Source organism: Nelusetta ayraudi, unplaced genomic scaffold (assembly GCF_046127955.1).
Source record: "Nelusetta ayraudi isolate G7.1 ecotype Tasmania unplaced genomic scaffold, CSIRO-AGI_Nayr_v1 ptg000087l, whole genome shotgun sequence".
NCBI classification, from domain to species: domain Eukaryota; kingdom Metazoa; phylum Chordata; class Actinopteri; order Tetraodontiformes; family Monacanthidae; genus Nelusetta; species Nelusetta ayraudi.
Window position 1 is genome coordinate 152,501 of NW_027466137.1, and position 25,044 is coordinate 177,544.

General features: G+C 47.8%; 1 protein-coding gene across 1 annotated transcript in view; it reads right to left on the reverse strand.

Annotated features, from left to right (window-relative positions):
• dgkb (diacylglycerol kinase, beta) overlaps window positions 1-25,044 on the reverse strand; it is a 53,547-nt gene that overhangs the window by 7,751 nt on the left and 20,752 nt on the right. The window contains exons 16-22 of the mRNA XM_076045806.1: window positions 24,429-24,503; window positions 21,539-21,624; window positions 20,785-20,874; window positions 20,263-20,423; window positions 13,952-14,016; window positions 3,340-3,430; window positions 2,092-2,287 (exon numbers count right to left, since the gene is read on the reverse strand). Of these exons, the coding sequence (XP_075901921.1) occupies window positions 2,092-2,287; window positions 3,340-3,430; window positions 13,952-14,016; window positions 20,263-20,423; window positions 20,785-20,874; window positions 21,539-21,624; window positions 24,429-24,503 (764 nt within the window). The remainder of the gene's footprint in view (window positions 1-2,091; window positions 2,288-3,339; window positions 3,431-13,951; window positions 14,017-20,262; window positions 20,424-20,784; window positions 20,875-21,538; window positions 21,625-24,428; window positions 24,504-25,044) is intronic.

Genomic DNA, 25,044 nt, shown 5'->3' on the forward strand with positions numbered 1-25,044 from the left:
CTTACCCCTCCCCTTACCACTCCCCTCACCCCTCCCCTCACCCCTCCTGCCCCTGCAAAATCCTCAGTCCCACTCTAAATAATTCAGCCCGCAGCCGTTCCCTTCCACCTGAGGGGCTTGTCTCCTGGCGTCACCAGTGGGACGATTTAACAGCTCCCGAAAGGTCAGGAGTTTTTTCTTTTTTTTTTTTTCTTTCACCCACCCATCCCCTCAGCCACCCTTCACACACCCACCTATGCCACACACACATACAAATAAAGCTCGGTTTGATCCGTACGTCACTGCCCTGCGATTTCCTACACCCTCCGAACAGGCCGTCGCCTCTCCTGCAGACGAGCGTGGACCCCTCACCTTCAGGGCACCTTCCACTTCCACAAGGGCACAAGTGCGTACTCACACACAGACGCACACACACACACACACACACACATCGATAAACATGCACAAACACACCCCTGCACACAAATACCCACTCACACTAAGTGGCCCTTTGGTTGGTCTACATGCACCGGGGTGATTGATTTTCATTCAGGGATTAATGGAGTGTTCATGGAAGCGGAGTCGGGCTTTAAACATATCAGCTGTACCTCCGTCTGGGAGCGGAGGAAAAGAGAAGTAGAGTGAAAGCGGCGACATTTCTTTCTTTCTTTCCTTCTCTTTTAAATGAACAGAACTGCCAGTTGTCAACACCACCGGGGGAGCTCTTCTCCTTTTTTTCCCACCATCTTTGTATTTTTTTTCTGGTGACTTATCTTAAGCGATGGCTCGATGCCAAGAGATTATGATTATTGATCGCAATGGTTTAGTCTGAAAGAGGCCCTAAGGTGTGTCAGCACATGGCTGAACCTGGTTTTAACAACCTGGTTTAACCAAACCTCCACTGAGAAAACCAGGATGTAACAGACGCCATTGTTCACAACTTGAGAACGATCGGGTCGCCAAGCGTTGTCTTGAACGCTGCAGCGTCCATGAGTTTCTGCCACTGCTAAACCCTGAGCGTGGCCCCGACCCCTCTCACTGACTGACTGGTTGTCATCTGACCGGCTGAAAGCGCCCGTGGTTTGAGCTTTTCAAGACGGATCCGCAGGAACTTGGACGGATGGGATCGGACTTTGTTATCATTTCAGTTACTTACTCACGACATATAATCTGTATCCAGAAAACCAACAAATCATCAAGGGGAACTTTTGCCCTCCTACCTTCACTCCCTGCAGGTCGTTTTCAAGACTCACTGCACAGCCGCTGACTCATTCTGCGTTCTCCATTCATACGTTCCCATTGACGGGCTTCCTCTTGATGCAAACGGATTCGGGAGGCTTTCTAGGGGGTTTTGCCCGATAACCCTCCAGTCTGCTCCTATTAACTGAGCCTGTCCGCTGGAGCCTCCTCCGACCATTAATACGCCAGTGACAGTTCCAAACAGTGACATGATTGCACCCCTGCTTTGCAAACAAAACCCGTTGGCTGTGATTCGCCTTGTCATCGGTGAAATATTCATGCGCTCTGAGGGAAAGTTTAGTTCCCCAAGTTTAGTCTTTGATCTGTGCGGGGGGGGGAGCAAGGACACACACTGTTTGTCTTTGGAGCTCTAACACTGTCAAAAGCTATTTAAGAGGAAGAATTGCCCTGATAGATCAAGAGCAACAATATCTGGAGGTTTGACAACGCGGCCGATGAATCAGCAACTTTCTAACCAGCTGTTGAGCCGGGGGGGGGGGACAAAAAAAACAATTTTCAAACACAGCAAGAAGAGGTGGTACTCCGAAAGGTTCACCGAGATTCTCGTGAAGGAAGCATCTCCCAAAGTTATTATCAAACTGTAGTGCAGCAGCGTACTTTAATGTTTCCAGTTCAGAGGTTCTACAAATGGTAGGACTGAGGGAATCTCAAAGGCCCCTTGGCTTTAGACTGCAAAGCATCTTGAGACCTATTTCAGTACACAACTAGAGTAGATGGAGACCGCTAATGATTAGTGTGGTGGCAGAAGATGCAAGGTCAGGTATTGGCAAAGTCGATGTGGTTGTAGAGAGTTAAAGATTTCTGGGTAAACTGGCGGTGAACAAAAGATGTTTAGTGTTGACGTGATGTTACCCTGGACCGCAAACATGAGCTCTTTGGGATCCAGCACTGGGGTCCTCTTGTCTTGGCCCTTTTTACAGCCCTTGCGGTTGCCCCTCCTCTTTTTGCTCTCGCCCCAAAGGTTGGAGCCGCCATGCATACTGGGAATGTTGAGAATGGCGATGCCTTCCAAGGAGATGCTGCTGAGGTCCAGAGTCACGCCATCACACTGTTGGAGGAGGGGGAGGAGGAGGAGAAACGGAGGTTGACTGTAGGTTCTCGACTTGGATATTGAAGACGGGCCACTGTTGTTAAGTGGCTCAAAGTCAGACATTCATACGCTGTTTTCAAGCTCTGAGCCATATCCTGGATAGATCTAAACTCTTATCTTTAAATCATAAGCATCTCTACCTTCAGAGACGGTTCAAGGCAACAGGTCAAATCAGCTTTACAACACATCAAAGTGCGCCCAAGATCGATAGTAGAGAATCAGGAGGTGGCTTAAAATGGTATTTCAATCGGATGTTCTACAGATGCGCCTTGGCCAGGATGTTCTGGTTGTGCAAATTAGATTTGAAAAGGCTGAACAAAACTCAGGGCAACATGAGCAGTACAGGCAGACCCAGAAATACTTGTGTGTTTACATTCACGAGACTTAATTAGCTGAATGTTTGCAGGGTGGTACAATGTTTCCTCATTTGCCGCGTTAAACATGTTACGCAACAGCCAATCGGGTTGGGCAGAATTTCTGAAAAACGACCCAGTGCAAAAATGCACGGCGCGTCCACTGTCAGGACACAAACAAACACTGTTTGAATTTCAGTCTGACCTTCCTCTTCTTTAACTCCCCATCATGTGACCCACACTAATGAAGAGAGACCTCGGAGTGGACAGCGACTCCGAGAGAGACTCACCGTCTTCATTATCACTCGATATCGCACACAGCGGGGTCGTGCAAAGATAATTACCTTCGCAATCGAGCGTGGTTCGGTGAGAAGCGGGGCGGGAGGGTGTTCAGATAGCCTTCGCATATCAACACGTTGTCAGCTTAAATGTGAAACTCGAACAGATTTGTTCTGTCCGCGTGACAATGCGGTGGCCAGAATGCCCTAAAGAGTCGTTGCCCTCGCTTCCCAAGGACTCGCCTCCGAGTCGTGGCACAGGTCAGTTTTAACGAGCAGGAATTTACATGGAATGGGTATCATCTTGAGTTGTCGTTCCTTCTTCTTATGTCGGGCTCTGACATGAAAAAAAAAAGAAAAAAGAAATGGAATGATTTACCTCAACCTCCAGAAAGTCATGGAGCTTCTTGCACGTGGCCGAGAAGGTCTCCGAAGTGCCGAACTCAAAGTACCAGAGCTTGTTCTTGGTTCTGAAAGAGAAAGAGACCAAACAAAAATAGGAAGCTTGGGGTCAAAATGTTGACCTTGTATCATCAGAGCATCTTGGCACACCAAAGAAACCAGGTGTGGAAGAGCACGATGACCGGAGAACATTCAGAGGCCTTTCACAGCACGTCTCTTTCACTCCATCGCAAAGATGTGCTTCTGTTTTGGTCCACGCTTGGGAAGAAAAAAAAAGGAATCTTCCCGACGCTACAGGAAACACACTGACGATGTTTACCGCTGACGACGGTCATTAATCTCCGCTGAACGCATAATGTGGCTCATTAATTATCAGTGGAGGCGTCTTGACGAACCTAAAGCCGGTTTAGGAGGCATTGGGGGGGCCACCTGTGAGAGGGTCACTGGGTATCCAGGGCCACAGCATTAGGAACCAGTCAGGGGTGCGAGAGGGTAATCTACCTGCCCTGCAATTAGCAGGACTGCTGCTGCTGCTGCTGCTGCTGCTGCTGGCACTCCCATTGTTAGAGCTGATGATCAATGACCTCACAGGGATGAGTCACCATCTGTCCACAGACTTTCACTCTTCACTCTCTCAGGACCACCAGATATGAAAACCTGGGAGGCGAAGCGCTGGTGGCCAAACATGTCCTATCATGCTTTTATTTTGGGAAGGAAACAGCAGCACCTAGATTTACCCGTCTATATATATATATTCACTTTTTTCCCCCCAATGCTTCTGATTGCAAAGGGCACCTTGACTTTGCGGTAAATACTAATTGACTGAAAAGAAAAAGCTGCTTTTACACCAGCGAGCTACGGCCAACTCCACTTATTGCAACGGGGGACCAAGAATCAGCACTTTTCAACCAATCGGCCTGTTAATCCCAAAACATGTTTAGTCTGAGGTTGAACACGTTCAATGATGTGCTTGGCTGAACAAAAGCCAGCGTCCAATTGCAGGCATGAGATTAAATGTGGGTTGGGCAGATTGACTCAACGAGGAAATCTCTGATTTATTCCCCAGATTGGTTGCACATTGGTCCAAACAGCGCTGGTGGTTGTGAATCAATATAGATCACCTTGACGCAATGGTAAGAGAAAGATTCTCAGGTTTGAACTGGGAATTATTCCGATCATTGAGACTACTTAAGGAATGTTGGGGAGAACATGTTGCTGCCTGGTTGATCGTCCAAAGTTTTGCTCGAACGGTTTGAAGTTTCAATTCTCAATATTCAATATTCCTCCGCGGCTTTCTGAACATTTTCTTTTGCCGAAAGTTCAACTTGACGTGGATCCAACAACACCAACCAGCTCGCACGTAAAGCTACATGGGACAACAGAGACACGAGAAGTGTAAAAGCTGTGCATTCGGTTGGTCGGGTGCCGCATTGAAAGAGGTGAATGGAATTTAACTCGAAGCAAAGCAGGCGAGTGGTGAGTGGTGAGTCAGCGTGGACTGTAAATCATCTTGCATAGCATCCAACACTCCACCAAAGCCTTTTCATCTTTTTGAAGGAGCACGACGGACAACAACCCGCAATTCATCACAAAGCTTCAAGGGCAGAGAAGGAAAAAAAACAAAAAAAAAAAACACTACAACAGTGCTGACACGCAGAAGTGCGCAGGGTAAAAAATGGCCTTCTCCTAGCTGGAGTCGCCGGCGCGGCGAGAGGGACGTATTAGTGTAAGAAGAGTAACAATCACTGAATTATTGATTTCCTCATTAGGACTTTTGTCAGGACCATTTAGCCGCTTTATGAATGAGCTTTCATTAGGCCACTTGCGAGGTAGCCCGACTCGCTGCTCATTTATAACCTGCAACTACACGGTCAATAGAGGCGGGATGGGAGGAGGAGAAACAGGGAGGGAGCGGGACGACAGCGTGGAGAGGCTCTACACAAACAGTCCATCCGTATCCATCATCATCATCATCATCGTCATCGTCGTCATCGTCATCTCCCATCGCCAACATCATCACCAGTCATCGAGTTTGCAAGTAAGCAAACAAGGGTGGCTACTTTGAAAAGCATATACAAAACCAGCGGGAGGCCCGGAGGGCGATGAAATCCCAGCTCCAGACTCCCAGTCAGGGATCTCAACACTCCTCCAGGGACACAGTCTGGATGACTGACACACAAATGCACAAATCATCACCAACATTTGCACAAATGTTCAACCTCAGAGCACCTGGACTGACCTGGGCAGAGGAGGGCTTTCATACCCACACAGTCGGAGCAGAAGTATCAGCGTTTGCTAACAGGACTCTGCCAACAGTGCAGCGCCCCGAAGGCTGCTTTGCAAATCGTTCCCACATTTCATTCTAATGTGTGTGTGAGGTCAAAGAAGATATGGGAGACGTCACATTTGCATTGCCTTTTGTGTTCTTTTCTGTGTGCTGTGTTGTCAGTCGACAGAGACTCAGCCTGCAGAAACTTCAACACGAACTCACGCTGCCCAGTTTGCCTTGCTTCAACGTCTTATTTTCATCCATCAATCACAACAGCCTCGTACCTACCCCAGCCGAACTCTACTATTGTATTGGCAGAACCTGCTCCGGCCTGGACCAGAGTTTTAAGGTGACTGACACAGAAAAACAGTGGCCGGCCTGTCAATTCCCACCACTTAGCCTAAAGTTCCTTAGATAATTTGGCCGATGGCGACCGGAAGCGTCTTCGCTTGTTGTGGGATCAATGGCTGGTCTATCCAAGGAAGAGTAGGACCTTTTTTTGGGGAGGGGGGCCGGGGGGGGGAAATCTGAGCCAGTAGCTTTTAGGAAACCTACTCAGAGGAAACCGGTGATGTTGGGTGTGAGGGAAGGTTTTGGGTTTCTGGGGGAGGGGAGGCGGCAGCAAAGTAGCTGAAGCCCGTTTTACATTAGCAGGCCGCAGCTCAGGGAGATGGAAGCTGCACTGTGTCAATGCAAAGCGTCGTTGCAATCACAACTTTAGCGCCGCCGTCGGCACGGGGAGAAGCAAACAGCGGCTCGGGTTTCCACAGCGACCGAGCTGTTGCTGATTTGCACAAACAAATCGTGAAAGGCGAAGCGAGCGGTCAAGTGACGGAACACAAGGTGGAGCCTCGTGGACGGAGGAGACGGACAGGTGGAAAACAAGTGGTGCGGCATGGAGACTCTGTCCCGAGGCCACAGAGTCCCGGAGACGCTGGGTCCAAGCGGCCGCGACATTGATTTTCCTCCTTCAACCCCCACTGACAGTTCATCTAATCCCGGATGATCCACGACCTTCTTTTCACACTAATTTTCTTTCTTGATCAGAGGTGATAAATATCGCATTGACATAATCAGCTTCACGGTGCATCACTCGCATCAACGCGCCGCTGCTCTGTTTAACACGACAGCGGCGCCCGCAGCGCCCCCGACCGCCGCCGCTGACTGGCACGTTGAGAGAGGTCTGCGTCTCTTTGAGTCCTGCTGCTGTGGTTGTGGAAGCAGAGTGTCGGGTGTCACCTGTGTGAATAGAAGAGTCTACAGATCCACATGTCCGATCAGCTGATCAGCCAATCGCACGAGAAAACGACCTGCCGAGGTTCAAACATCACAATCATGCACTTCACTTTGTTTCCCCTCACATTCCCATTGCAGTTACCGTGCCAGTCTGAAGTGGACTGGAGGGGGCGACTGTTACTGCTGGCGGAATACAGTTTTTATTAGAAGAGGATTTAGGTGTCATCATTTATTTTAGGTAAGCCAGTGGTCACATGGAGAGGGGGCGGGTCAAAGAAACATCCTCAGGAAAAGCAGTTTTGGTATTATCATTATTAGTAGTAGTAGCAGTAGTAGAAGTAGTAGTAGTAGTAGTAGTACAGGTACTACCTCAAAAATGAGAATTTCAAGTGAAAGTCAATTCAACATCAAAGATGAGAGCAACACGTTCTATTGAGCTGTTCCACACAAACTGACGTCTCAAGCAGTTCCTTGTTGTCACTTTGCTGATGAAGATTTTCAGCTCGTTTAAAAGCACAAAGCCACAAACTCAGGAAATGAGAATACTGTGGAAAGCTTCAGTTTTGTAGCTTCAAAGAGTCCACAAAGAATCCAGAACTCCCTGCACAAGAAGGCTCCCGAGCCTTTAACAAGTCTGTGTTGGGTTGTTGGCTCACAAGAGTTCACACATGGGGCAAACACAACAACCTTTGCAGGAGACTCTCAGGTTCTGGGCGGTACTGTATCAGTTTTACATAAAACATGTTCTAAAACTAAACTATGAATTGGACGACTACAGTCTTTACGTCGTTCTCGACAAAAGGCTCGGCAAACTTTTTTTCACGCCGTCACCTGTGTTGTTTCTGTTGCAGAACTGTTAAAAAAAAAAAAAAAAAAATTAAAAAAATGATCATGGCAACGGCCCAATATGAAACTTGTGATTTAATTTGTGGAAGATCTCAGAGTTTGGTAGCATAACAAAGCCACACCGTTAATTAACGATTTTCATTTTGTTTATGACGCTTGAGGTGTTTGGCAACATGTTTATCCACGGCTCGACACCTCCAGAGGCATGTCAGCGGGGAGACGGGGGCGTGTGGGGAGGAGTTTTGGGGGGGTTTTGTTTTTCTGTGGAAAGAGTTCAGTCATTGATTCACATCCACTTTTAGAAAAAAGAGAAAAAAAAAACAGTTTGTGGAAACAGTCATGACTGGTGTGTGTTTCCCATTTTAATTTCTTTGGAGGGAGAAGGGGGTTGGAGATTTAAGCTGCAGTACCACAAGTGACCGTCAGGGGGAGGGGAGAGGGGCGGGGGGGGCAACCTTGACCAAAAAACTGAGTCGAGTCCCAGAGTGAAAAATTTAGAGGGATCTCTTGACATAAATGCACACTTGTGTTTCTGATCCATGAAAGGCACTGCGGTTCGTCAAGCGCATCATTTTCCACTCAATGTCAACACATTATGTTGCGTATGACAGCTCCCAGCAGTCAAGGCTCGTTTCCTACCAATTAGTGGACAACAAAGCAGAAAAATCCAAATAGAAAAGCAGAATATGAAAATCCTTCATGAAACCTCCTTCACAAAAGAGACAAAAAACTCTGAGAGAAACGGAGAAAGGTGGACGGAACGTTTGCAGGGAGAAAAAGCAGCAAAAACAACCAAAGAAAACGTCAAAGGCTGAAAATAAAAGCACCTTTTTTGTTGTTGTTGTTGTTTTTTGTTTTTTTTGAGAGAGAGAGAGAGAGTCAGGATCGGGGGGGCCCAAGTCCTACACACCTCAGACATCGTTAAAGGTGTAAACCAGGCCCTCCAAATATAAACCTGCAAAACCAGTCGGAGCCAGAGCAAAGTGAGAACTGAGTTTGACTTAGAGGACTGAGTGGAAAAAAACAAAACAATAAGAGCCAACCAGCAGGGCAATGCGGTGTGGAAGTGGAAGCAAGTTAAAACGCTGCCTGAAAGGCTTCCAGGGAACGAGCGGCTCTGCGATGTGCTGTGATTTTTAATTGGCTCCGGCCTGGCAGACGGCGGCGCTCTGGCGTCTGGAAGCCAAGACCTGAACCAGGAAGTGTCAAACTCTGAGGGGCCACGTCGGCATCGTGGCCTGAGACACTGCAAAAATAACCGTCCGAGCATTTCATGCTTATTTTTTTTTTTTTTTTGGGAGTTTGTGGAATGTATGTTGGCACAAGGTTCTGTGTTACCATGAATAATCCTTCAAAGCATTTTGATCAAGATGATTTTTAATAATAAAAGAAAATCTTTTTTTTTTAATTTTTTTAATTTTTTTATGAAATCATCAAAACAAACATGAGCTGTGAGACACTTTTCAATCTAAACCTTTATATACTAAACTTCCTTTTGCATTGATTTTTTGTTCTGTTTTGTTTTGTTTAGTACCTTCACCTGCCGGGCCGGCCACGTAATCTACATGTATGTAGTGAGACTTTTTTTTTTTTTTTTTTTTTTTTCCTTAACTTTAGACCAATATCCACCTCTCAAACTCTGACGGGCTGCATAAAAAAATGACGCAAAAAAAGGAAGAGGGAGATTTTTAGGCTTTCAGGCCCTGCAGTCCCAGGCCGGAGGATGAAAGGACAGTTTGTAACCGACCCAAACTGAGAGGCAGGAGAATTGTTATTGATCCCTCAGTGTCTTTGTGATGCAAAACGGGTGGCGAGAACTCTCTCTGTGTGTGTGTGTGTGTGTGTGTGTGCACACGCGCTCGCTCGCTCGCTCGCTCTCCCACTGAGCTGCAGACAGGGCCACAGGTGAGATCCTTCCAAATTACACACAAGTGGTCATTAATTATAGATGACACGTTGGTCACATAAATGACTCCATCCTCAAACGAGGTCCGAGGGTTCCGATGTGACGTCCACTGCTTTAAGTGTGTGTGTGTGTGTGTGTGTGTGTGTGTGTGTGTGTGTAAATTACAGCACCATCACCTGTGGCCCCGTTCCCAACTCAGCAGGGTGCTCAACCACAAGCACACACACATAGCAGCATGCACACGCAAATAAACTCACTGCCCGAGTGTGTGTGTGTGTCTCTCTCTCTCTCTCTCTCTCTCTCTCTCTCCCTCCCTCTCTCTTTTTTTTCTTTTTTTTTCAGCAAATCCGGCGGCTCCTTTGATGAACGCCGCTCATTATGCTAAAGAGGCGCCATGCCCGGGCTTCCCTCTGCCTCCAGGAAAGGTTAACCTCGGGATGGTAGCGCAGCACAGCCAGAGCCGAAAGGGGTGTGGCCAGCTCCGGAGGAGCACGCCCGCCCACGGCGTCAGAAGTCTCGGGGAGCAAAAAATAGACGCGGCTACAGTGGAGCAAGGCGATGTTGAGCGACATCAAGGCGGCGTCCCGGCCACAGGAGGAAAACACACAGTGACCGCCGGCCGACGCCTCAACCACGCACCTGAACAGGCCCCACCTATCTGCCTTTCTCTCTTCCAACGCTTCCAAAAAGGTGTGAAAATAAATAAAACATCATTTGAACTATGGTGCCGGTGACAAGACTCATGCATTCTGCGGCCTGATGATGTGTGACATTCAGGAGGATCAACCGGTTTGCATGAAGCGGAAAATCTGCATGTCTTTCTTTTGGGTTCGATCTATAATAAGCATTCCTATTCCTGCAATAACAGCAGCCATGTCCGAGAACCGAGAGTGATTGCTAGCCTTTCATGCTAGCAGTGGTGCTAGGTTTTTAGGGCCAATTCCAGTTCCTCCCTTAACTCCTCAATCTCAACCCTCGCCCTTAAACCCTCAATCTTTGGCCCTCAACTGGGACACCCCTTAAGTGCAGTTACGTCTTCAGACTGTGGGGGGTGGCCTTACGGCAAAGCTACGTCCAGTCTGTAAAGAAGACGACGACGACGAAGAAGGAGAAGAAGTCCTCCGTCGCTACACAACGATGTATACACAGTAACGTGAAGCCGGGACCGCCGGTCCGGCTGACAAACCTCGTAAAGTAAAAAAAAAATAAAATAAATGTTACGCAACAACGATGTCAATAATCCATAAAAAAAAAAGTCTTAAATTCAGACAATAAAATGGTTTGGTAATATTTATATCTTCATTAACTAAGAAAATACTTCCATTTTTTCATCACCATCTTTTTCGAAGATGTCTTGGCGAAAATACGCAATGCCTTCTGGGTAGCCCTGACTGCCAAGGGCGGTGCCGGAGAATCTCAATATTGAGGGCGATACAGCCCTGAAACTCCTCGCGGGAGCGCGCATTGTATATACTGATATATATATATATATTTGGCTTTTAAAGGCTGTGGTCTTAAACTTTTGATCAAGCGATGAACAGCCTTGTCAAAATCTCGTGTGGACGTGATCCAAACTCTTTTTTGGATCTGGTGCTGTGCTCGAATCAGGCCTATTTGCATAGAAGGAGGAGCCACTTTGCCCGTGATGACTCATTTAAATCCATTCAAATCAGTGTGGCGCCGCCCTGCCACTACCTGCGCCTCTATTTTCTGCCGCCTCTCACCTTTCCGTCCGCTCTGTGGACGCAATCTTTTCCGTGCTATTCACACGGATTTTTCCGCCGCGAAAAGCTGGGCAACGGCTTTGCGGTTCCGGCCCGATGTCCTGTCATGGTATTATGAAGGAAGACACAAGACAACGCAATAATTGTCATCGCTTCTGAATGTCTCTCAGCTGAGACGGTGGGAAGCATTGTGGGAAATATCACACACACACACACACACAGCTGGTCAGGCTGCTTCTCCGCTTCATGTCTTTGACCTTTGACTGAACAGGCGTTCGCTCATTCCATCCTGATTGGCTGCTGCGGTCTCGGGGGCCAAGCGAGTGATTTCCTGGACGTGTTCATCTTTAATCTGAGTTCATCGCGTTTTGAAGTGACGGCTAAGCTAAGAGTTGCTGGGGAGGAGCAACATTCCCTCCCATCACCGGTGTCTCGCATTCCCACAGTCACAGGTCCGTGCGTAATTAGAGGGGATCAGCAGAAAAGACGCGGGGGTAGCGGTGCCCGGGGGGGTGGGGGGTGGGGGGGGGTGAAGGGGGAGGCGCCGCCCTTTGCTGTGGCCCCACTGATTGTCTGCTTTTAATCCTCAACCTCATTATCACCTCCAGGTCCGGCAGTGGCAGTAAATGAATCTATCTGCAGAGTGTCATATCTTCACACCTTCAGCCTGGTAATCACCCCTAGGTGCAAATACAGAAGATGGATAGAGGGACAGAGGGGGGGGGGGAGGAGGGGTGGGGAGGGGGAGGGTGGGGCGGGGAGGAGGGATTGAGGCGACTCCCCGAGTTTCCCATCAACAAAATCCGCTCATTTCGTCATTAACAAACAACGACAGTGCACTCACTGCCTGTAATTAAAGCCCATTAAAAATTCACGTCCTTTAAGGTCACAACGGTGACAGGAACGTATGGAAATGCAATGATCGGGAGGTGATGAAAGATTGTGAAATATTTCCCTCCTTCCAGGCTTCCAGACCTCAACTGCTGCTTCTGCTTTGTCTTTGCTTTGACTCAAGAGGGATTTTAATTGGGAAGGAAAGTTGAATGTAAAGTTGCACGCCTCAACTTTTCATTGCTGGAGCTGTGTGTGACACACTTGTGGGCTTTTTTTTTTTTTTTTTTTTTTTTTTTTTTTTCTTTCAACATTGTAAATTGGACTATAGTTTATATCCCACTACAGAAACACCTTTTATTGTGATAGGAGCAGATCGTACGTGTAAAAGCATAATCTGTTGGGTTTTTGTTTTGTTTTTTTTAAGACAAAAATAAAATCCCTTTTATAGGAAATTGTAAAGTTTTGGTTTTTTATTGACGTGAAAATAAAAATCAAGCAAAAAAAATAAAAAAATTTAAAATTTAAAACATCAAACAAAGTGTAAAAACTGTGTTCATATTTTTTCATGAAGACGAAACAGAGCGTTAGCTTGTTAGCGCCGTGATTTAAGGGCCTTGTCATTGTTCTTACTTTCCTACTGGTTGCTGCCATCAGTCCGTCCACTCATTATTCTGCCATTTGTCCCAAGGGGGGCAGGGGGGAGGGTGTGTGGGGGGGGGGGGGATTCAGTACTTTTTTGCCGACATGATAGGAGCAAAATAAATCCCGCCGCTGCGACCGAAGTTCCTGAGGTGCCAGCAGCGGGAGGACGACGGCGGAGTCGGAGCCCTTTGGACAAATCCAACAAAAAAAAATCTGAGCCACCTTGAAAAACTATAATCATGCATTATTGAATGGGCAAGGATAGTGTGTAATAGAGAGATCCTAAACCCATTCCCCCCGCTGAATTATTCATTGGATTCAAATAACAGACGGAATAATTTTCTTAAAATACCTCAATCATTTTTCACAGGAGGCTCCGCCGCTGCATCAACCGAGATGTTTTAAATCAAAGACACCTGCGTGTCGCCATCTACTGTCGGTGGGTTACTTTGCAGGAAAAGTTTTTGCCTCTGTGGTTGGTGGGACGACTTCAACATCCCAGCAAGAAGCCACCAAGTTAGGGGTGGAATATGATAATGAGTGGAGACGGAGATTATCGTCATCACTCTGATCCGCCACGCCAAGCCAGCCAAGCAGAATTCAATGGGGGCTCGCGACGGCTCCCCGCCACCGGCGGAGACGCACAGGACAGCTTAGATATTGACGGAAAGCAAAAAGATGCTGCATTTGCATTTCTCCTCCAAAAGGTGAACGTCTCTCCGCATCAGTCCACCGGTCCGTCTGTCCCTCACACTCCACTGCTGACAGCCACCGAGGAACCGTAGGGAGGAGCCGTAGTCAGTTACCGTTTGATGTGGGCATTAAGCAGCAGCAGGACTCTCCTTTGTTGCCCAGCAAATGTTGGGCACTTTGGGAGTCCCAGTAAATTCAAAGGAGGTAAAAGAAACTAAAAAAAAACTAAAAAAAAACAAAAACCAAACTTTTGTTGCAGTACTAGATATGGCCATTGGGGTTAAGATGGGGTAAGGGGTAAATAATTACGCAAAAGTCTCGATAACCGCCTGTGATTGGCTGGAAGCTTAGAAAACTGTTAATACATTAGGAAGTAAATGATGTGAGTGAGTAAATAACATTAAATAAACAAACAAAAACAACCAACCAACCAACTCACCGACTGTTGAACTTCTCAGGATGCTTCTCTCTCATCACGTGGAAGCGATGTGCAATGGAGGCGTCCTGACAGAGAAGGAAAGATTGACTCGTTTATTTTGTGACCAGCCAACTGGCCGCAAACAGCACAAGTGTGACGCCGGCGCACACCGACAGTCGACCGCGTCAGCCCTAAAAGCTCCAGTCTGAAGCCAGGTTTCTTCTTCAGGTGTGGGTCCGGTCGGTAGCGCAGGAGGATGCAGGGAACTCCAGGCTTCCTATTGGTGCAAAGGAGCAACATTCGCTGATGGGTGGCGTCCCAACCCCCCCCCCGCCCCCCCGGTTGCGTCTGCAACCAAACACTGCGGCGCCCACGCTGACCTCTTTAGCCGCGGTTCCTTTGCACGAGCTCACGTTGACTTTCACAATTTAAGTTCCAAATCAGCCTCGTGTGTAAATTAAAAAAATAAAAATAAATAAAAAAAACGCTGTTCTTTTTCTGGTCGAGACTCCTCCCTCCGACGTTTTGGAAAAGCGCCGCTGTTAACCCTCTTGTAGCGCCTCGGTGCGATCCGTCTGCAGCCGAGGCGTCGTCTTCCTCGTTAGCAAAACGACCCACGGCTCAGGCGGCCTGAGAGGTGGGGGGGGGGGGAACAGCACGCCGCCTCCACACCGGCAAATGAGTGAAACACACGTGTGGCCGGTAATCAAAGCGAGGTAGCGAAGCCAGCAGAGTGTTTTTGTCTCGACCTCTTCCTCCTTTTTAGAGCGTTCACGCCGCTGCAACGTTAGAAGGCACAGAGAATTTGCAATTTGTCTGAGAAAACTCCACTTTGCACGCGCCTGGAAAGTTGGCAAGAACTCAACTGTCAAATTCAAAAAGCTCTCAACAATGTGCGGAGCCTTAATCACATCAACGTACGACTGGCTTTCTGGCTCACGAAAGGGAGATTTTTTTTTTTTTTATTCTATGTCGGTTTCTCAGTCAAGGCTAATATCAAGGAGGAGGCCTGAGTCAGATCAGACTGGTAAAGCCGGGCTATCTAAGTGGCTCGCAGGAACGTAGTCCGCACTGTGGAGTCCTGGACGTAGGCTTGCGTGAACGCACCTGGGGGCGGAGCCTCATGAGCCTCGGTGGGAGCACAGCCTGTCAGCCTGACGGTGCTCAGGAAAACCTGCACTGGGGTTGAGGGCAGCCTTGCTGAAGGGACTTTTGACCCCCAAAACGTGACTGAAGCCATAAGAACCCACTCAGGGAACTTGACTGAGTGTGAAAGAACTCGACAAACTGTGGGAAATCCTGCTGTCATTGAAAGTGAAGGCCACGCCAGCGTCCAAGCGAATAATTCACACACATGCTAGTCCAATATTTTCACGTACGGTTAGCTTAAAGTGAACTCAAAAATGTACATTTTCACATTGGGCAAAAATTGAAATAACGTCAAAAAAAAAAAAAACAACTCACGAGTTGAAAGAAAAGTTTGTTCTGCACTCACCAATTTGTACAGTTCTTTTTTTTTTTCTTTTTCTTAAGCAAAGTCTGAGTCGTGATTTATTTCCGTTAAACGTTTCTGTAACAAAGAGGCGTCTTGGAAAGCGAAACGTCTGGTAGGCGTCGCCACAAAGCGCCGGTCGACCTCCAGCATGGATCACAAAAGCCTGAAACGAAGCCGTCAGGAACTGAACACGCCGAGACGTCCTTTAATTTCCACTTCTAAGTCGCCGTCGGTAGTGAAGCTGGCTGGCATCAGCCTTTCGGTGAGACAAAAAAAAAAAAAAAAAAAAAAAGCGGCCCCAAAACTCCTGACAAACAGCCGAGTGGTGGAAGAGTGGGAACCAAAGTTGCTGTAAACTTTTTTTTGTTTGTTTTTTTTTTTTTGTTTTTTTTTTTTGTTTTTGGGCTTGTTTCTCCCCCACTTCCACTTGAAGCAGCCTGTTTTGACCCTACCGCTACTGTTTGAGTGGCACCATTGAAACGGCTCCGAACAGGGAGGACCCCCTGCTGGTGCTGCGCTCAGAAAATTTAGCAAAGTGGGGGGAGGGGAAAAAAAAAAAACACACACACACACACACACACAGAAAAAAAAAAAAAAAAATCAATGGAGCTTTTCTCTTGATGTCTCTTCAAGACGCTGCGAGCCCGAAGACCAAAAGGATGCAGGCGGATCCCGGCAGACGCAGCCAGAAAGGCCCGGTGATGGACGTATCTGAGGGAGAGCATCTTGATTTTTGTTTTTTTCTCCCTACCGACAGGACGACAGCCGCAGACAGCAGCCGGCCGAGGTTTCTCCCCTCTGGTTTGGCCTCCGTCGTCTCAGACGTGAACAAGACGAGCTGCGGCTTTGGCCAACGCCGGGACTGGGGGGGGGGGGCTCTGAAACCCCGGACCCGGGACAAGTCTTGCTCTTTGCAACTTTGTAACTGCAGCCATAACAATGGATTCAGAATTCTGGCCTGGCATCTGCACATTGTTTTCCCTCCGAATCAGCGAATCAGCGAATCAGCGAATCAGCTGAGCCAAATGAGTCATCAGAAACTCCCTTTGATGCCTCAAACTGACAAAATACCAAAGACTTCATGAAGGAACGAGCCACAACTGCACCCCCCCCCCCCCCCCCAACCACCACCACCACCACCACCCCTTTCTGTTTGTAAGCAGTGGGTATTTTGGGGGTGGGGCTTTACTCCATGTTAGCATGTTAACGCCGGTTAGCGTCGTTCCAATCATAGCAGCGTGGGAAGAAGATTTAGCACAATTTCTCTGAATGCTAACTAGTTTGCCATAAATTTTCATTTGTTTTTGGGTTGTTGTTTTTTTTTTTTCATGTTTTTGTTTTGCTGTAGACGTCTGCGGGTTTATTTGTCGTTGGCACACAATGTAAATTTGACTGGCGCCGTTTGACTCCTCCCCCCTGACAAAGGACCAGACTCCAACAAAGAAATTCTTCCCGCTCAGCATCCCTGTTTTTTTTTTTCCTCACCCAAAGCTTCATCCATCTTCCAATAACAGCAGAATGGCCTCTGTTTGGGAATCATCGCCCCCCCCCCCCGACGCCGCGGACTCCCCGGCCCCGGCCACTACCGGGCCGCCACCCACCCACCCCTCCAATAATTACCAATGTAAAAATGTGGCACCCAAATTAACACAGGACATGTGTAATGTCCTCTCATAGCTCAAAGTTTAATCCAATTAGGAGCGAGGCCGCGGCTCTGTGATGTGCCCTTCACTTCGGGTCGGGTGGGGGGGGGGGGGGTGAGACGAATGGCTCTGACGGGTGCTGCCGGGGTCATTAGGCCGACTGACTGCATTATGGCAGCGCGGCGTGCTCGGTGATTAGTTCTGTCTCTCACCCCTGGCCCTGATTGAGATCATTACACTTCACGTCACTTCCACATCCTCCCAAAGGGATGGCGCCATTAATTCGGGCCGCCGTGGTGGCGGCCCGAAAGAATTTGGCACAAAAAAAAAGAAGAAGAAAAAAAAAAAAAAAAAAAAAAAAAAAAAAGCATCACCTGCATTTGAGATGATCAAACTGGATGTGGGGTTGTATTTAGCCTTGTTAGTCCCTGGACTGGTGATTGAATGAAAAGCGCTAGGAGAGGCAGAAAGAGATTTAGAGGACACCAAGTTCTCAGCAGAGGACTTTGGACTCCGTTGCGCGACTGCTGATCTTTTGCTTTTCGACAATGTCATTACAGAAACAATCTAGCGCTCATCTGCATAATCTCTGAGCTGATTATTAGCTTGACTTGTCACATAATCTTTGAAGTCATTTCTTTTTTTTTTCTTTTTTTTTTTTCTCCCCCCCCTCTCCTGTAGATGGAAAAAAAAACAAATAGAAAGAAAAGAATCAGATGTAAATTGCGTCGCAAAATATCAGATCACACTCGAATCCGTAGAGGGCTCAAAGTCCCGCTAATCCCACACAAACAACTTCATTTGCCATCGCAGTGGCGCCGAGGGGCAGGAGAGGAGGGGTGTTAATCCCTCTAACCGAGCAAAGACAAAAGGACTTGCGATGAATTCACGAGCGGGCCGAGCAGCCCTCCTGCCGCCAGCAGGAACTTCCAACAACTGGGAAGAGGAGCGCCGGCGTTCTCACAGTGTGACGAGCGCTCGCTGCGCTGGCGGCGTGAGCCAGAAGGAGCCGCGGAAGCGAAGGATAAAGAAGAAGAAGAAGAAGAAGAAGGAAGTCCTGGCAGTGGGTTGCTTGTACCTGAAGATACCAGGGCATTGTCCTCAGACCGCTGGTTTGCTTCGGAGTCGTTGTTGTGTCTTTTAACTACGTTTCTTTCTTCGTCTGAGTCTTGTAAATAATCGCTCAGCTGTGCGTGATGCGTTTCTTTCTTTCCGTCACTCCATTCTCTCTAAAGACCCAAATGCAACCGCGCCCACTTGGCCTCCTCTCCCTTGCTTGACTTTCCTGTGTGGTTGTTCCAGAGCAGGGGTCTGACGAGCGGCTTCGAGGGTCCTGAGCCGTAGGAAGGGCCACCAGTCTGCTAGATTCTCCTGAAGTAACAAACTCTCTGAGTCATACGTTAGTATTAATGATGCTCTTCCACGTGAAGACACTTATCCAGCTCATGACTTCTCAATAATGATCAAAAATGAATTTTAGACGGGTCTGCGGGCTCCTCGTGAGGTCCTTGGTGGGCTACCTGGTGACCCCTGGGACACCACGCTGGTGACCCCTGGGCCAGAGACTCTGTTCCACCACCAAGCAAACCGGGTCCCCGTCTTCCCGGTCCAGAGTTCAAACTCTCTGTCCTTTCCCCAACGCAATTTCACGCTTTTTTTTTTTTTTTCTCTAACGGTTCTGGGTCCAATCCATCCTGTGTCTATCTTATAAATAACAGCGACCCCTGACCCCCAGAACCTGCGCCGATCGGCACTTTGTCCTCAACCCGGAAGCCAACACAACGAGGTCGGAACTGTTAGGATGTTTTTTGACATTTTACGCAGGAAAAGGAGCGCCGTGGTGACCGCCTCCCCCCCTCTGCGCCTACTTCCTGGTGTGTGTGTGTGTGTGTGTGTGTGTGTGTGCGGCTGCAGAGACGGATGGCTGCTGGCTCGCTGTTGTCCTCCTGTGTTAACAGGAGTCTCTAATATCCTCCGACAGCATCATTAGGGGCCCCGGCCTGGACGTGTTATTCAACTAACATTTGTAGGGCCATGCATCACTTACGTCCAGGACGCAGTGCAGTGTGTGTGTGTGTGTGTGTGTGTGTGTGTGTGTGTGTGCCAGTGGCAAGCCTCCCCCTCCCCCCTCCCCCCACCCACCAACCTCACCCCCCCCCCCCCCCCACCCACCAACCTCCCAGACTCCGCCACCTGCAAATGTCAATTACCATATTTCCCCCTGACATTTATCAGTAATGGCCGACATGAGCTACGTGAAATAAGTGTCATTATGTTTGACGACGGACATGAGTGGCGGTGGGGGGTGGGTGGGGGGGGTCGGGAGGGGAGGTGGGGTGGGTGGGTGGGGGTTTTCACGGGCAACACAACAAGCAGGACTGTTTATCAATCAGAGAAGGCGGAGGAGCTGGAAGCACATCTCAATAAAGGTCCCGACGTCCCGACAAATGAATTGACTGATTAGGCCGCAGCTTGGCCGCCGCCAGAATCAGAAATTATCACTCCGAGGCAATTTGTTATCATTTCAGAAAGATAAAAGCAAAAAGCACGTTGAGACGCTCTCCGCCATCCTCATGGCTGCCGCGCTCACGTTCAGCTCTCCACTCCACTCTGGGTTCACGTGAGGTCCAGCCGGAGTTACTGCGCTTTGTTTTGGGGGGTTTCTCCCCCCCCCCCTCCTTTGACACATCCGTTAAGTGCTGAGAGCTCAGAGAGCAGTTTTTAAAAAAAAACAGTGGCCTTCCTTCGCCACGTGGCAAACAGGAAGTGTTCCTCTATTGCTGCGCTGAACTTTGTCTCATGAGCCAATGAGAGCCTGTACTTCTTGTTGCTTATCTTCCACCGAGGAAACGTCGTCCGGTTGCGATCAGACAGCAGCGTCCGCCTTGACTCAGGTAGCAGCAGCGGCGGCGACTTCTCTTGCTCCTCGACAGGATGCTGATTGGTTCCTTTGAGGAGCCATCGGGTGCGATTCAGAGCTTCACAAATAAAAGTTGATGGATTGATGGTTTAAATTCTGACAGCACCTGTCTTTTTTTTTTTTACCCCCCTCCCCCTCCTCCCCCCCCAGGATGCTGATTGGTTCAGCCACTGGGAAACCACTTCAGATGGTCTGATAAAAGTTTGATTTCTCTAAATTCTCTACATCTTTTTGGGGTTGTTCCACTGCTTCGTGCCTCTGTGGCTCCACTCACCACGCCGATGGAGAAGTAGTTGTTGATGATGCTGTAAGGCACCGGGTCGCCGCGCTCATCCTTGTCGGCCGGGGCCACGTCGATCTTCCAGCGGTCCAGCATCACCTCGACGCTGTTCTCGACGTCCCGCATGATCTTCAGTAGGCTCTCACCCTCGTAGCCTGCAGCCCCAGGAGAAGGAGACCAAGGGCACCTTTGTTCAATAACCAGAGGAATCTCACCTGCTCTCAGCTACGTTCAATGAAACCTCCTGCTTTTGCATTTTTGAGAATGGTTCAGACTTGAAATGCAGAGATTGCACAGAACAAGAACAATATCACGTTGCAGCTTTACAGTTGGGATGTCAATAACTTTAGTTCAGAGAAGAAGAAGAAGAAGGAAACAAAAAAAACAAGAAGCAGGATGTTTTCACCGTGGATGTCAGAGAACAAACACATTATTTCAAAATCCCGACTGACTGGGAACCCTGGAAAGGTGAAGTGGACGTCTTTCTGCCGCCACGGCTCTATTTTCTGTCCGTACCTCCTCCCCAGCGCAGACAGCGTGCCAGGTCGTTGCCTGTGCCAAGAGGAAGTATGCACACGGGGGGGTTCCTGTCCAGGTTGGCCTTATCTGGAGCGACGGGACAAACATCACGACACCGTGAGAAAGCAGGCCAACGCCAAGAAAAATAAATCAATAGCGAGAGAGAGAGAGAGGGAGAGAGAGAGAGGGAGAGAGGGAGGAAAGAAGATGGGAGGCATCAAACCCATTTTACTGCTCTGCTCCTAAAGACTAGAAGCCACTACGGAGGCGGTGGGCTCGGTCTATTTCAGGAGGCGCCCTGCACCTCCCTGTTATCACCTCTCTTTGTTTTGATTGATAAAAAATTGAAGCAATTTTTTTTTTTTTCCAAGAGCCGGACCTCATCTTTAAGAGCAAATAGAAAAGGTGGCTGGGTGATTTTTTTTTTTTATTTTAATTTTTTTTTTCGTGTGTGTGTGTGGGGGGGTTTTGTTTTGTATGTTGTTGCTGAATTCACATAATCATCCCCATTTTCCCTCCAGCATGGACGGGCAAATGGGGACATAATTAAAGAGTTCATAAACAAACTATAGAGCGCGATTTGAACATTTCAGTCTTTGGGAAAAAAAATTCTAATAAAAACTAGAATGAAAAAGGTGCACGTGATGCGTTAAAATACACCGGCTGAGGGCGTGAATGCAACAAGAGTCTTCCAGGGTCGGCACAGACACCGACGTCCTGTCCATTTGCAGTTCTGTGACGGTGGCGGTACCTATGAAGTCCAGGATCCAGCCCACGGTGCCGTCGCCTCCGCAGGCCAGGACTCTGAAGTTCGGAACGTCTCTGAAGAAGTTCAGCCTGCAAAACGCAGACAGCAAAGATTGTTATTGTTGCATTATTATTTTTTATTAGGGTTAGGGTTAGGGTTATTATTTTGTTGAATGTTTTCATCAATTGCATTTGGAAAATAAAATGAAAAGCATCTTGTGTTTTTCATTTTGTTTTTTTTCTGTGGTTCCTCGTCCGTGAAAAAACCTTAAAACGTCAGGTTGGGTTTTGACCAGTTTCTCCTGCAGTTCTTTATTTACAGGCGACTTGCACAACTGAGGAAATATTTTTAGAAGCTGTTTCCTCAGCAGCAAAACTGAGTTCCTCATTTAAAAAAAAAAAAAATTATTTACAGGTTGTTGTTGTTGTTGTTATTGTTTTAAGCAAAATATAAAACATCTCCTGGGACAAAATTATTAATTTTACACGCTGAATTAATTAGCACCTGAAATATATAGCGATTTTCTTTTTTTTTTTTTTATCTGTAAAAGAGAACACTTGATTTTGCATTTACTCCTCGTGTGTGCACAGTGAAGTAATGTTTAAAAAGACAGATTTTAACGGAGAAATGTGTTTGACTCAGACCAAACCCAGCAGGAAATTCCAGATTTAGCATAAAATCAACATTCACTGAGTCACATCAACCACTTTGGAGAAGATCATCAGCCATATGTATTGTAACTATGCATTTATTTTATTTTTTGGAACAACAGGTGACTTGTGCTGCCCCCCCCCCCCCCCTGCTCCACCTCCTCTAATCCAGCGAAATAACACGCGTCGCATGGACAATCAGTCACTGGGCGGGCGAGCCGGCCTGCTCGCCGGCTAATTGGATCACGACAGGCAATGTTCAGTCCAACTTCTTCCGTTCCTTCACAATAACAGAGCGCTAACTGAATGAGCCGGCCTCCGAGGCTCGCCTGGCCGCCTAAATGATTCGCTCAATTACTCTCCGACTGGGAACGCAAACCACGTTAGGCCGCGAAAAAACAGACGGCCCCCGCAAACATGAAAGGCAACTCTGAGGATATTCAAATAGCAAAAAGCAAACACTTAATTTGCCCTAATTGCCTTAGCGGGGCCGCTAATAAGCAGCCGAGTGTGTTCACCTTGCTAATATGCGCGGCAGCGTGCCCCCTTGGCACAAAAATACTCATAACATTAACCAGGTTTGCTGAGGGCCAAGGTCATGTGAGAAGCGGTGGGACTGCAGAGAAGCTGTGGCTGCGGTGGAACCCAGTGGAACCCAGTGGAACCCAGTAGAATCAAGTAGAACACAGTGGAACCCAGTAGAACCCAGTGGAACCCAGTAGAATCAGGTAGAACCCAGTGGAACCCAGTAGAATCAAGTAGAACCCAATGGAACCCAGTAGAACCCAGTGGAACCCAGTAGAATCAAGTAGAACCCAATGGAACCCAGTGGAACCCAGTAGAACCCAGTGGAATCAAGTAGAAAAGCAAGGGTCGCCCGACGGTGCTTCTTTTCTCCGGATGAGTAAAATGAATGCTAATGTGATAGCTAATGTAGCAGAGCGACCCCTGCAGGGCTGGAGCAACATTTGTCATCGCAGTATTTCGTACCTTGTCAAAAAAATAAATAAATAAATAAATAAATTTAAAAAATGGACAAACATAAGAATGAATATTTAAAAAATGAATTTGCTCGAAATAGCAATAGAATTTTAATTTTTTTTTAAATTGAACAAATAAATTACAGTTCATTAACACAAACAAATAAAATGAATCTAATATAACAAAAGGGATCAAAATAAAATGGAATGTGATGCAGTGGCGACTGCCCAGGAGGTAGCTCTCCCCACACCCCCCCTAGACAGCTGGGAAGGACCCCAGTGACCCCGTGACCCCGTGACCCCGAGCACAGGACGAACAATGATGGAACAAAATAGAAGAAAATAAAGAGATGCAAGCAGAAGGGGGAAGCTCTGCTCTGCTCTGCTGCGCAGGAAGCTGTGAGGTCACTTCCTGAAACTGTTGGCAGCAGGCGGTGGCAGCGTGCACCTCGCCGCTGTCAGGCGGCACCGCCGGGCGCCGGGCGCTCGCCACACTTTGCCGCTCGGCCACCAAACTTTCTGTTTTCTGGGTCTAATCAAAGCCAAACAACAAGGCGGCACGCCGTTCCTGTATGTTTGGGCGCCGCCGGCGGAGCCTCGCGCATGCAGATGAGCCACTCAGCGCCGCTAATCACAGGTGTCGACCATAGGGGGGGGGGGGAAGAGGAGGAGGAGGAGGAGGAGGAGGAGGAGGGGGCGGCCGTGAGCCGCTCGTCTGTATGCGCAATCACACGTGGTCTGCAGAGAGTCGCGCCTCGCCGTCCGTCCGTCCGTCTGCTCATGCATACGGAGCCGCTGCTCAACTCATTTGTGTGTGACGGAAGTGAGCGGTGGCTGCTGACTGACTGACTGGCGGCGGCGGCGGCGGCGGCCTCTCCTGCATGTGATGGCGGTTATTACACCACTGTTTTTTTGTAAACACTGCACGACTGTTAATCCGTCTGTCTTCGGCCTGAACTCGGCTGGTTTGGTCACCGTGAATCCAGATGTTGTTCACCGACTTTGGATTGCAGGGTTTAAAAACTGCCACTGCGTTTCTTTTTCTTTTTCTTCTTTTTTTTTTTCTCCATGTGATTTTTCTCGGACCTCGCATGGCTGTCAGGCAGCAGGGGGTTTCAGTGTCTGACGGTTTGGGGTTTGTTTTTTCTTTGAAAACCGGATCGCAGTCAGTCAGTCAGTCAGTCAGGGTTCCATCGGACCAATCGGTGTCATCTTTTTTTAAGGAAAAGGGGGTGGAGCTACAGGCAGCCGCAATCAACTCACCCAGGCATGGGTCCGTTCTTGGCCAGGTTGTACACCTGTCGGGGGTTCAGCAGGTACTGGAACTTCCTGAAAATCCTGCAGGGGCAGAGGAAGAAAGATTAAACTTATCTTTAAAAATGCATAAAAACAAAAAAACATGTATATATATATTTTTTTCACCACTTTTTTTCTTGATCATGCAATAAATTTTCTTTTCTACACACACACATATAAATATATATATATATATATATATATATATATATATATATATATATATATATATATATATATATATATATATATATATATATATATATACATATATACATAGATAGAGAGAGAGAAATTATTTAAATCAAATATCCCAGATGATTGACGAACAACCAACTGATGTCCAATCACAGTGAGGCAGGGCCGGGCAGCAGCAGCAGCAAGGGGGGTGGGGAGGGAGGGGCCTCACCCCCCAAAGCCCCCTTGAGGAGAAACCATTAGAAAGACTAATTCATTTTAATTCCAATTTCATTATATCAACTGGCTGAAGTCATATTTTGATCCCATAATTTAAACAAATGAGGGCTGGCGTAATAAGGAGCGAAGGACTATGTTTCAGTAATAACCCAATTAGCCCTGGGTT